The sequence below is a fragment of the Brachyhypopomus gauderio genome, unplaced genomic scaffold (assembly GCF_052324685.1).
Source record: "Brachyhypopomus gauderio isolate BG-103 unplaced genomic scaffold, BGAUD_0.2 sc82, whole genome shotgun sequence".
In the NCBI taxonomy this organism is placed as follows: domain Eukaryota; kingdom Metazoa; phylum Chordata; class Actinopteri; order Gymnotiformes; family Hypopomidae; genus Brachyhypopomus; species Brachyhypopomus gauderio.
Window position 1 is genome coordinate 1,081,682 of NW_027506903.1, and position 13,086 is coordinate 1,094,767.

At 49.4% G+C, this 13,086-nt stretch overlaps 1 protein-coding gene and 1 long non-coding RNA gene across 3 annotated transcripts in view; one reads left to right on the plus strand and one right to left on the minus strand.

The window, feature by feature from the left end:
- Positions 1-7,583: 7,583 nt before the first annotated feature.
- Positions 7,584-11,568, minus strand: LOC143493133 (uncharacterized). The gene is made up of 4 exons (XR_013125350.1): positions 11,368-11,568; positions 11,055-11,252; positions 8,612-10,924; positions 7,584-8,311 (listed from the first exon to the last, which is right to left on the minus strand). It is a non-coding gene; the product is annotated as an uncharacterized LOC143493133 (long non-coding RNA).
- The window catches only part of LOC143493132 (transcriptional repressor p66-alpha), a 10,730-nt gene continuing 7,419 nt past the window's right edge, over positions 9,776-13,086 (plus strand). For both annotated transcript variants that reach the window (XM_076991315.1, XM_076991316.1), the window contains exon 1: positions 9,776-10,059. In XM_076991315.1, coding sequence (XP_076847430.1) covers positions 9,776-10,059 — 284 coding nt within the window. The remainder of the gene's footprint in view (positions 10,060-13,086) is intronic.

Consider the following 13,086-nt stretch of genomic DNA (forward strand, 5'->3'; position numbering starts at 1 on the left):
ACCTCCTCGGAACGGACGAGGTTCTATTAGAACCCATCAGAACTAAATTGAAACATTGTTGTTGGTGAAAGTTCCAGGTCGCCCTCGAGGACCCCGGGGAGGATTTAAGACACAATAGTGGCGGTTCGGCGCTCCCGTTTCACCGCGTCCGGGCGATCTCGACCGGACCGCCGCGACCGATCCGCGGCGTCTGGGCTGGATAACGTGAACGAGGGGCTGGAGTGTCCGTGGGAGTTGGGATTCTTTCGAGACACTCGCCCCTTTTTTAGTCAGTTCACGGTACAACACAACGACCGGGTTTCGTACCAATTCTCGACCGTACACCCCCCCAGTCGGACCCAGTTCACCTCCAGCGGGTGTAATTTTGCTCCCTCGGTGTTCAAAGTTTTAAATGTTGCGCTGCCCCCCCCTCGTTGAACGCGAGGTAGCAGGTTAGCTGCTAACGTCTCAGCCCTTGATTGGCTTGGGCTGTGATGCGAGTGGCAGGTCGCCGTTGGTATTAAATAAAAAAGCGGGGGAAAAGTTCACGGTGCCCGGCCATGTGGATATACGTTAATGAAGTGTTGTTGTTTTCGTGTGTGAAACGGTGTTTCTCGTGGTGAACGGTATTTCCTCCGTTCTCAGGTAGTTGTAGCCACCCCTAGCTAACGTTTAGTTGGTCAGGTAGCTTTAGCTAATGATAAACGGTCATTATAATGGCCAGAGTGTTTACGTGTTTACCGGGCTCCTTGTCGGTTTTACCTGTTTTGACTTAACGTAACGTTAGCCGGTGTGACGTGTGGTCGGTACCGGTACGAGTGTGGACTCACATTCCTCGTTTTGAGAGGATAAATTCACACGTTTGGTATTTTATGGTGTGAAAAGAGGGGGGGGGGGTTGACGGTGGCGGAATAATGGTGGACGTTGTGCCTTTGGTTTTAGCCCCCAGTCGTGGCACTTAACCCGACAGCCTGCCAGTTTTCTGTCGTATCACAATAAAAGTCCCTGAGCTGTAATCTTCCTCCTCGCGAGACTACCCTCCTCTTCGTCCTCTTAAAGCCACACGCGCGACTCTCGGGCCGCGTCTGCGCGTTTGTACCGTTACGAGTGTGTGTGTGTGTGTGTGTGTGTGTGTGTGGTGAGTTAGCTACACTAACTTGTCATTTCTTGCCAGTTGTGTGTGCGTAGTTCATGAAACGCGTTCAGGACCCTAAAGTTTCATTCAGATGTCGTTTAATCGTGGATTTAATCCTAAACTTTAACAATCAACAACAACAAACACTAGTCAGACAGGCAGAGAGTCACTTTGCTTCATTCAGGGACGATGTGTTCAACGCTCTTAAATTTAAGTTCATAACTTGGTGAAATTAATTGGTTTTTAGACAAATTACTTATCTATTAATTATTATTAATATGTCAAGTGTCTGTGTAATTGTATCAAACGTCTCACAGTTTTCATTGAATATGCATATAAATATATTTATTTATTAAAGGTGTTTGTTTGGGGGTATATATCTATATCACTGTATATTTAATGTGCGGTGCTGTTTGAATTTCTGTTATGTGTTTGACGGTGAGGTTCATGGAGAGCTCTTATTAAGGAAGTGTCCCTCTGGTTACCTTTTCCTTTCATGTTTGGTGTGTTCAGAAGTTCTCCTGGTGATTCCCAGAGGAACGAAATCAGAACGCGTGTTCTCAGAACGCGTGTTCTAACATCTGCAGTTATCTGAGTTTCACTGGATGTGTGAGCTGTGTGGCCCACTCAGGTCATGGCACAAGTGAAGCCTCCTTGTAATTAAGTCAATTAAAGGACGACCAGTCGGCCATATTACTGACCATCATGATGGGTCTTTGTTTACAAGGAGTAGTTGATTGGACCGTCTTTTCTACAGGGGGAAATGTGTGTGGATGCTTCTCCGTTATTCTAATACAGTGAACTGGGTGAATCAGGAATAATCCTTTTCGGTGCTAACTTTTGGGACACCGGCGTGATCTTTGGCCACCTGACCAATGACATTTGGGGTTCTTTGTAAGCTGTTGTCACATGGCTGCTTCGACGAGATGTTAACCACAGGAGGTCCATCTGTTAGGACCTTATAGGTGTTTTGAAATATGCCTGTGTTCGTTGAGGGGGGGGGATAACTGGGTGGCATGTCTTTTCAGACCAAGCTGTTCTTTTGTCCTCTTTCACTTGACGCTCGCACAACGTCATTGGTTGGTGTCGGAGGGAATTTTGCCGTTATGATGTTCGCGCGGGGGGAACAAAGCCGCGCTCGGCGAGCGTCGTCACGCGAGCGGCTGCGATCATTAGGGCACGAGGCTCTTCTGGCTCGAGACAAAAACACGCCTGCCATGCGGAAGATGGTTCCCTGCACGAGCCCCGGGGGTCGGTCCTGCGATCGGGCTGCGTCTCCGACCAGCTCCTCCAAGTGCATCTGACCACTGGGCACAGTGTGTTCCTGGAACAGAACCACCCCCCAACCCCCCCCATTTGAATACAGTAACCTCTTAATAAGTGTCGTATGTGGGTTTCCTTTGAACTGACGATCGCAGTCTTCTCTAGAAAGAGTGGTGTCGCAAGCCATCGCAGCTCAGGGCTTCACCTGAAGTGTTGGGTAATGAGGAGAAGGTCCAGACGGTAGCTGCGGGGAACTGGGTCGAAGGGGTTAGGCCTGTTTGTTGTGTGTAGCCAAGGAACCGTGGTGGTGGTTGTGTGGGGGGGGGGGGGTGCTTTGGTGTTGCTAAGCAGCCCTGGATACCAGAGGCGCATCAAACAGAGAGGCGTCTTCCCGAGTCCTCACCTCACTCCTACACGGGATGTGCGTCGAGAGCCAATGGCTTGCTTGCACCTCATGCTTTTCGAAAATGCCCCGGGTGCTTTGCATAAAACAGGATTTCTCAGGTAGCTGATTAAGTTGGCCCATAGTGAGAACTGTCCAATAGAAATGGCTCGTTCCTCGCTTCCTATTGGACGGCCTTGACTTCTGGCTTAAGTTATGTAGCTGAGTGAGAGAACCTGCTCTATGAAATGGCCCCCAGGTCACTTTCCCAGAAACACTAGAGCACAGCGCTGCAGGTGTGTGCATGACACACATTAGTGTGGATATCACTCTCAACAGTCACCGCTCCCTCTGATCGGCACCGTAGCCAAATCTGAATTTGGGCATTTGCCCCTTTGTTTAATGAATGGGTTAACAGATCCTTATGAAAATATGGTTAGTTATGCAGTGTCTGCAGAGTATAACTAACCAGTTGTGGATTACTGTGGGGCTGAGTAATAGTTGAGAGTACACTTGTATCTCTTCATTACTCTTCCCAGCTTTCTAATGAGCAGAAGTTACAGAAGAGAAAAGTACATTGTATCCTAAACGTCCTCCTGTGTCTCGCAGAGATGTGGAATCTGATTGGCTGCAGTTTTGAGTGACAGTTGATACATGGATGATTTCAGTTAATCAGTTTTGCATTGTGCCACTGCGGTTCAGATGATAATCTAGAAGGAGCTAACAGATAAAGAGGTTTAGGGTCGTTTCGGGAGTACAGAGAGTACAGGCATTACTATAATCCTTGAAACGGGTCTATATCTGACACGTCATAGATCCTATGATTGAATGGGGGAGTGTTTTGTTTGTTTAATTATTGTTATATCAGCGTGGTTGGTGTGTGATTTTGTAATGTCGTGAATCCTCCAGCCAGTGTCTGGTCCTCAGCTTTAGCCTTCATGTATTCTTAGCAGTCGCCTTGTGGTCAGTGGTACAAGACACACTTTGAGGACGCTGCTACATTGAAGAAGTAACGTCTCACTCGTTCTGTGACATGTTCTCATGGTTTGGTCTGCTTAGGTCGCCTTTTCTCCGTCGTGCGATGTTTTGTTGGTGTTTTTGTCTGCCGGTGAACCTGTAGTGTGGATAGACCCTTGACACTTAAAGGCAGGCAGGTGTAATCAAGGGACACGCATGAGGGAACTTGGGTGGCTGATATGGACACGGATTAAAAGCCCATGTTGCTTCATCTGGACGCACACAGGACAGACTGTGCCGCTGTGCTCTACGCCGACGTTTCAGATCCAAGATAACTGCATACTAGAGAATTGTGGGTACAAGCGAGTGACGTCATGCTGCTTCTGATGCAGCAGTGTTGGGCATTGGGCCTGTGTTGGCGTCAGTAACCGCACACTGCTGGTCTCGTCCTCCTCTTAGAAAGCACAGGTAGGGCAGCACAATACGGACAAAGATACCGTGTCAGTTATGAATTGCTAGGTCATAAATTCCATGCAGAGAGTTCGTGTGAACGATGCATCTCATTTAAAACACCCACACACGGTCAGTGAGAAGTGATTTGATTGAAGGCACATTGCACATTCCTATGCAATCGGTTTTTGCAGAGACCAGTATCGTGATAATTACCGAACAATATATCGTGCATCCTGTTTTGTGCATGTTTATATGTGGGTTGGTTTGGGAGGTTTTTTTTTTTCTTCTCTCTTATATACCCTCACATAGCCAAGAACACACACACAGGCACAGGCCCACATGAACACGTCACCAAGTTAAAGCCCCGTAGGGGAGGTCATTACATCAGTAGCTATAAATAAATACGTGGAAAAACTTCCTCTGGGCTGGTGCAGGCATCTCCTCCAGGTGAGAGAAGAGAGGAGAATCACAGTCAGTCCCCTGTTAGGAGAAATCACCGAGGCAGCAAGTTAATGTCAGAGAGAGAGAGAGAGAGAGAGAGAGATTCTTAACGAGAGGAATGCAGTGTGTTTTATTAGGGTGTGTAATTCGAAATACAGTTCAGTAAATAGTGTTTTATCCTTGGTTGTTCACATGACTGGAGACAAATCCACACCATAAACAAAAGCCGATCATAACCAAAACTGTAATGGAAGCTCTGTCCTCCGTCACAACCTTGACCCTGACGTTAAGCTAAATTTACCCATAGAGAAGACGTCAATCTTTCGCCCAGTTAAGAGTGAGACGCTCGCAGTACAGCTGGTGTGCCAAGAAAAATGTATAATTTTTTTTCCGTCTTTGTTCAGACATCACCTCTAATATACAGGTTCAGTCTATTAAGAGAGAAATCAATTTGAACAGTAGAGCGCTTTTAACAAGCAGTCGTGATCAGCCCTCTCCCTCGACCCTACACACACACACACACAAACACACACACAATTTGGAATATATCATGATACAACATGGCAACTGTTTTGGTACACACTCCAGAGACATTATTTATTCTCTTAAAATTCTCTAATTTATTCTACAATGATCAGAATGAGCTTCTACATCACCCACATTCATGTCTGTATTCGTTTTGATAAGTAATGTTCTCTTGAATGAGAGAAATTAAACCAGAGCATTCGTGTGCTTTTACACCAAACGTTTATTCTCTCTCTCTGTCCATAAGACCTGCCTTGTTCTTTATATTCAATTATAAAATTACATGCAAATATCGTATGACTTCATTGGTCAGCTAGAACTGCATTTGGGATCCGTGTTTGCCTCCCATGGACCGGGCCTAATGTGCGCCGCGGACAGTGTTCATTAAGGTTGAAGATCCTTGAGTGTGTTGGGTGTGATGCATAGCTCGACGCTGTTGTGAACACGGTATCCAGCGCGGTCGAGCGAGCGGGTCCGAGCCTCGGAGACCACAGACGTGCCACTATTAATCGCCTGTTGCAAGAGACGGCGGCGTTTCTAAACGCCTGCCACCACAGACGGGCCTTCTGTCATGGCTCTGAAGGTCTGAGGTGAAAGACAGCTGGTGTTTCTACCTAGCTCCTGTGAACAGATTTTTGCACCTGAAGGTGTGTAAGCTTTCCGTCTTCCTGTGAGATCAATACAGGAGATGCGTACGGAGACATTTTGTCCATCCCGGGTCTGTTTCTGGTTTCCTGCGTCCCCGCCAGGCTGAGAGAGACTCCCAGCCAGTGATGTACAGCTTTGGAATGGTTTGCTAGCAGACCAATGTTGGCACCAGAGGGCATCACTGCCTCAAATAATACACAGAAGGACTGAACACATAGTGTTTGAGTGTGCAGGTTGAGGAGTCTAAGGACCCTTAACATGACCGAGCAGCTTTCTGAGCCGGTGTGGAGAAGTGGACCGTCATGGCCGCTGACCCGGGCACCTCTTCTTCTTCACGATTACTTTTGCGTGCGTTTACCGGTTCACTTTGATTAGCTCGGCACGTGCCGAGCTTTCTCCGCGCCGCGTTCGTAGAGTTGACGCAGCATTCGGACTATGGTTCTATTGTGACATCATGCAGTCCACTCGACTCCGATTGGCTGTGGTTGTGGATGTGGACAATGGACGGCCAATGATGTGACGGTTACTGTTAATGATATCCGGGGCTTAGTGTATTGCGTGGAAGTGAACTTATAAAAAGGGTAATTTCAGCAAAACTCTTCTAATTTGGCTGTCAATAAAAGAAAGCTGGTGAGGAAACTTGGCATAAATGTTTTGCTGACAACTTTTTTATTTTTTCATTGCCAAATGCTCCAGTTTGTGTTTTGGTCCCCATTTTATTTTTTTGTGGCCATTTTCCCGATTAGGTTTTTTTTTTTTTTTTGCTTAGGTGCCGTTCCTGGTAGCCTGGGTTGTCTCTGCCTCCATCTGGGTGTTTGTGAGGATGTGCCTTGTTTGAGAGGCAGATATATGTACGCTGCCCCAGGGACATGAAACCTGATCCCTGACTGCCATTTTAGCCTTAACCGACACCCTCCACGTTCGCTGCAACATGTGGACTCATTCTCTCTCTCGCCGCCATCTGACTCGGCGCTCGTGACGGCCGGCTCCGACTGCTGGTCCCGGGTCAGCCAATGGGCTCCGAGTGTTGTTGTCTTTGGGCGTGGCCACGGCGTGTTGATCAGATCCAGGATCAGCTGGATCGGTTCGGCCTTCGTGGTTTTGTGTGAGACGTCTCGCGTGTCCACCGTCTGCGTCTCTAGAATGGAATGCTGGCCCCGGTCTCTCCGTGCGGGAACCGTGGCCTGCGTGGTCTGTACAGGACACTGCAGAACCGGGCTGTTCCCTGCGGATCATATCCCAGGTGTACTGCGTCCTGCGTGTTCATTGGCCAGGACCCGCGTGTGCAGGCCACACAGACCTCGGGCTCTTCTGAAGCTCGGAGCCGCTCTTCAAGCCCTTTACCTACAGCCTTCAGAACTGGTGCCTGAAAGTTGCTCCAGGTTCAAAGGTCAGTTTTTATAAGGTCAGATGTGACCATGACATCCAGTGGGATGGGCTTGGATGCTACAGGTGACAGCTGTGTGTGTGTGTGTGTGTGTGTGTGTGTGTGTGTGTGTGAGATATAGTCCTTTATCTCTGCTGTAGGAGCCCAGTTGGGATCTAGCAGCACTGACCTTTCATCCCTAATAATTGGACAAACCAGGGCCGTTCACCTGAGGGTCTGGGTCCCTGCATGTGTCTGGGTTCACCAGCAATGATCCTGGTTCTGACTGGGTTTGGAGCAAAGCCCTGTGGATACTCAATCAAAATCTGGTCCTCAATTAAATAGCCCTGCTGTAAGCAGATCAATTGCAAAAACTACACTTCCCTTGAAGTCTCTTGTCAGGGGGAGGTCGATACCTGCTGGTACTGATCTGAGAACAGCTTTGTAGTCTCTTACGACTTTAGAACCAACCCATTTATTTCCTGTTCAGAGTAACAAGGTTTTTTTTGGCATAAAACTAGAAAAGGAAAATGAAAGTGTTGCGTGTCACTTCAGTTCACGGCTTGAAATGCACTCTGGGTAATGCAGTCCACGCAGTGCTTAGTTGTGATGAAGGTGCAGTCTTGACTGGGGCATCACAGTAGGGTCTCAGGTGAGCATGTCCCATAATGCAACTCAAATTAAGACATGAATAAATGGACATTTAAATAGACAAATTACATCTAGTGAGTTTGATCCTTTTGTTTTTAGTGGCAATCTCACACTCACACACACACAGTTTTAGCAGTTTTTGTCCAATCAGCAGTCGGTGTGAGGGCACACGTGTGGAGAGGTCGTAGGGTCATGATGGTTTTGGGTGAGGAGTCCGTGTGTGTTGGTGCTTCTCCACACGGGCCGCCATATTCGCACCGAAGATTTCGCTTTCCTTCGCCCACTGTCTCATGCTCCAACCGACCTGGAACCCGTCCAACGTCGCGGTGTCTTCTGTGGGGTTCTACCGCCGGACTCGGAGCCCTGGGATCAGGATGAAGGTCACGACGCGTGACGTTTGCAGGGCTAATGACGCGTGGTCGTGTTGGAGAACGTGAGTGGTGGAGCGCGTGTGCTGCTCCTTTAAGAACCGTGACGGAGGAGCCGACAGTAACAGTGCCGTCTCAGTCTCCTACACCCACACACACACACACACACACACACACACCCACACACACACACCCCCCCATTCCACCATTACTTTGGGGGACTTGTGTTTTGGAATGCCATGTGGCGTCTCTCTCTGAGGCGTAACCATCCGTGTGTGTGTGTGTGTGTGTGTGTGTGTGTGTGTGTGTGTGTGCGCGCGCACGCTCGGGTTTGTGTGTCTCTCTCTCTCTCTCTCTCTCTCACACACACGCACTCCCTTTCCTACTCTGGCTTACGAAGGGTTAAAAACCTGCTTCAGCCTCACTCTCACGCACGCACTTACCGGTTTAAACCGGTTCTCAGGAAAGTGCTTTGTGTGGCCCACTGAATCCTGGGAAGGGTCATGTGTGGCTCAGTGATGTCACTGGGTGGGAGAGAGAGAGAGAGAGAGAGAGAGACAGAGAGAGAACTTGAGTCAGCTTTCCTTTATCAAATGAGTGTGTGTGTGTGTGTGTGTGTGTGTGTGTGAAAGAGATCCACAGGTACTGTGGTAAAGTGTGTAGTGATGAGGCTCTTCCTAGAAAGGGAGTATATTACAGTAAGAACACTTGTGTCATTACTTGAAAGGGTTTGGAATGGTCTAATGTGACCGTGTACAAACGTGTGTGTGTGATCTTGGGAAAGGGTTAATCATATGTTTAGTCTTTATTTTTTCTGAGCTGAAGCTTCCTGTTATGCGTGGGGGAGCAGATGAGCTTCTGGAACGTTCTGTATTTCCGTCTCCACTACAGGGTTTCTCTCACTCCCACTGAGAAGAGACGCTGTCTCACTGCTCACCTGTCTCACATTCTCAGCAGGTCACTGTCTCTGCCGCTCCGTCCTCCTGCCTGTAGGCCTGTCCCGTGGTCTGTCTCGCTCTCTAGCCCTCTACCGTCTCCTCTCAGGCCTTCAGAGGTGAAGAAGACCTCATGACCGCGGTCTAAAATGACCAACGTCTGAACTGCAGCCCCTCGGTTTTAGCCCTTCTCCCCAGGACGACTGCACGGACTCGACGTGCCTACGGGCCTCTTGACACCGTAGCTCGACGGAATATGCCCGCTCTGCTCCGCCCCCGTGTTTGCCCGGCCGAAGCCCCTCCCCCACACTCGCAGCTGTGTTAAAACTGCTCGCCGTGGTCCACTTTTACGCTTTGCCGAGCCCTCTTCCTCATCGGCCTCCTCTTCCTCTCTCCTGCAGTCGTTTTTTTTTTTTCCCGCTAATGGTTGCGTGCGGACGTGGTCGTGAAAACGGAGAACACGCCTCGTTTCTTAGCCCCTCCCCCCCCAGCTCTGTCGGCGCGTCAGGGTCCCTTAAATGTCCACGTCTCACACCTGACATCGAGGTGAAGACACTGCCACTCAGTGTCCACACACCAAACACACACACACACACACACACCCACACCACACACAGATCTAAGTCTAACAGATTTAATATTGATTTTTCCACCCCCCCCCCAGGTGCGGCCATGTCTGACGAGGCAGTACGTCAGACACGCAGTCAGAAACGTGCGCTGGAGCGAGACTCGCTGCCCGTGGACCTGGACGTGAAGAAGGTGAAGCTGGAGGGAGGAGGAGGAGGCGGTGGAGGTGTCTGCGAGCGGGACGATCGACCCGTGCTACGCCCGAGACCCGAGCCCGCCCCCGCCCCCCCGCGCGGCACCAACTTCTTCAACGCTGGCGAGGTGAAGGCCACCATCAAGGTGGAGGTGCCGACCAGGGAGGAGCCCGTGGACATGAGCACCACCCGAAGGTCAGACCCGCCGGCTGCGTGAGGCCGTTCTGTCGCGGTGTGGGTCAGGCACGCACTCGGGCAGGAAGTGCCTAGCGAGACACGGACTCCATAACGTGATCCGGACGTAGAGGCGGTGGGTGTGTAGGAAAGCCAGACGGGTCCCGGGTTAAATGACATACGGGCACATCGCCCGACACAGGCGCCTAACCCCCGTGAAAATGTGACCCTCTCACTGCCTCCTGGGCTGTATCTGGGTTAGATCTTGGTATCATGTACCTGGCATATCAGTGGTGATTATCCCTAATGGTTTTATCACTGTTGATCTACACGATAACCACCCGGACGCCCCCGAGACTGTAGGTAGGTCAGTTACTGGGCTGAGAGCTACCGGATCTGTCAGGGGTACTGTTCTGAACACCAGCACGGCAGCTTTGGGGAGACCGAGTCTAGCGTCAGGGTTTGAAATCCTCTGTTTGTCACAAGAGCCCGGAGGAGGCACGCCGTCTTCAGAGGGGGGGGGTTTGTAGATCGGACGGGTTGCTCTCGAACAGACCTGGCTTGGCTTGTTCTCTCTGCTAAGAAGAAGGAGCCAGTCAGTGTTCCAGCAGAGCCCACACTGACCATCAAACGTCCCCGTCTCTCCCAGAGTGTGGACGTGGACGTGGACGTGGGCGTCGTGAGGGCGATGTTGACCATGTCAACACCGCTCAACACTGTTTTCCTTTCCGCTTGCTCGATCACTTTTCCACCATCACCTCTGAAGTGATTCTGTTGTTTGGGTTTTTCCCCGTTGTTTTACCTGGGTTCTGGGCTCGCGTAACTATTAACGAAAGCTGATTCCAGGGTTAGATGGTCGCCATCTTCCTGGTCTTCTTTTTGTTCACTACAAAAATAATATCAGCTATGAGGAACTAGTTTCTAAATGTTAAAAAACAAATCGAATCTAACTTGGTAATAAACACGTGCAGAAATATTAGTCATTGGAATAAATGGAATAGGTTTATGGCGTTTACGTCAGCTGTGATTAGCTGTGCGATCTGAAGAGTTCTGAGGGCTCGTCTGATAGACGGACGTCTTGTCCTTGATGTCCTGAGTGCTGAGAGGAGACTGTGGACTGTCGGGACACGCGTGTGTGGACTTGTCTCACTGTGTCCCCGTCGCAGCTGAAGAACGTGCCTGAGTCCACTCCTCTTCTCAAAGGCCTCACGATCCTCAGGAATTTAAAAAGAGATGGAGAGTTTTGACTGTTAAGCAGTTGTTATAAACACTTTGTTTTTCTCTTAATTCACACTCGACCTGTGTTTGTGAGCCATGGTCTATTAATACCTCCAGAGTTTGAAGAGTGGTAGTTTGACACAGGAAGTGTGTGTGTGTGTGTGTGTGTGTGTGTGTGTGTGTGTGTGTGTGTGTGTGTGTGTGTGTGTGTGTGTGTGTGTGTGTGTGTGTGTGTGTGTCGCGTCATTCTCCCTCTTTCAGAAGTTTCGGCGACTGCAGCTCCATTTTCTCCGGCACCTGAACCCAACTGCACTTCACAAAATGAAGGCCATGTGTCACAAACCGGTTCCAGCCGGCTGGTTGCCATGGTTTCCACTTTGAAAGGAACTGGGAGGGAGGGGGGAGGGGTCACATGACGCCGAGGCAAACTGCTGTGGGTCACGTGACTTGCTTAGTAGAGTGATTAATGTACAGGAAGTGGGTGTCTGTAGGAAGAGGAGCATCTCGGAGATGAGGGGCGAGAATGATGCGTTCACCTCCAGCATCGCCGCCTTGCAACGCCCCTCCCCCCCCCAACACTCGTTCTTTTAATTCGGTCACTTTATTCGTCGAGTTTCATAAAGTTTGTCCAAGTCTGTGAAATGCAAGTAGCCGGTGAACGGGCCTGTTTGCACCTCGACGGAGGCCTTCTGTGGTCTAAACAGGAAACATGACCACGATGGCGACGCTCAATCATGGCCTTTTCTTGCCTTTTAAGGTTTCTTTCTTTTTTTTATGCAGGATGGTCCAACTGAGAGCTGGAACCATATCTGTGTGTGTGTGTGTGTGTGTGTGTGTGTGTGTGTGTGTGTGTGTGTGTGTGTGGGCTCAGGGTGTGAGGAGGTTCTCCTCTCTGTCTCTCTCTCCCTCTTCTCCCCCACTTGGGTTATCACGACACAACACAAACCCATCTTGACCCCTCGGTCCTGTTCACACTCTGGTCCTGGCCGTGTTGAGCTGCTCTCTGTGTGGTTTGGCCAGATCCGTGTTGAACTCCCCCCTGTAATCATCTCCGTGTCCCCACCTCCCAGCACGCTGTGTTCACGCTGTGAGCTTATTCCCTTCACATGCCTGCACTACCCTTAACCCCTAACCTTCACCCATAAACTAATTAATATATCCGCTTGCCAGTCCTCAGTTTTCACCCCCTTTTTCACTCACGCGCGCACACACACACACAGTTTAGATAAGGCTAAACAACATTATACATGGACGAAGCATTTATGATAATGGGACAGCGATAAGAGAGGTTCCTGTCAGCCAGGCTGTAGTAACTCTTCTGTAGTACGTGTGTGTGTGTGTGTGTGTGTGTGTGTGTGTGTGTGTGTGTGTGTGTGTGTGTGTGTGGTATTATTTGACCTGCTTGGCTGAGTCATGGTGCTGTGGTAACGGTCAACAAACCGTTACTGTTACGAAAACTGTTTTCTCCCCTCATACAGCTGAGATTGTGATCACAGGGCCTAACATTTCATTTCAATTAGTAACTCCACCCTAGTGACGTTTGACAGTGGGGTTTTTGTTTTTCAGAATGTTACAACAGCACGCGATGCGGGTGCTGGAATGTAGAAAGTAAATGGAGCTCTAATGGAGCTCTAATGGCATGTGGGGTATTTTACGTCTTATCTGTGGATATGCACAATAACTTAATAACAGGATTCCGTATGCAGTGCTTGAGAGTTTACAGTAAAGCTCTGAGACTTATGTGTGTTTGTCTCCCTCTAGTGGAGAGTCAGGGTCTAAGAAGTAGGCAGCGTCACCAAATTTCTTTTAACATGATTAAAGTTTTGGTGC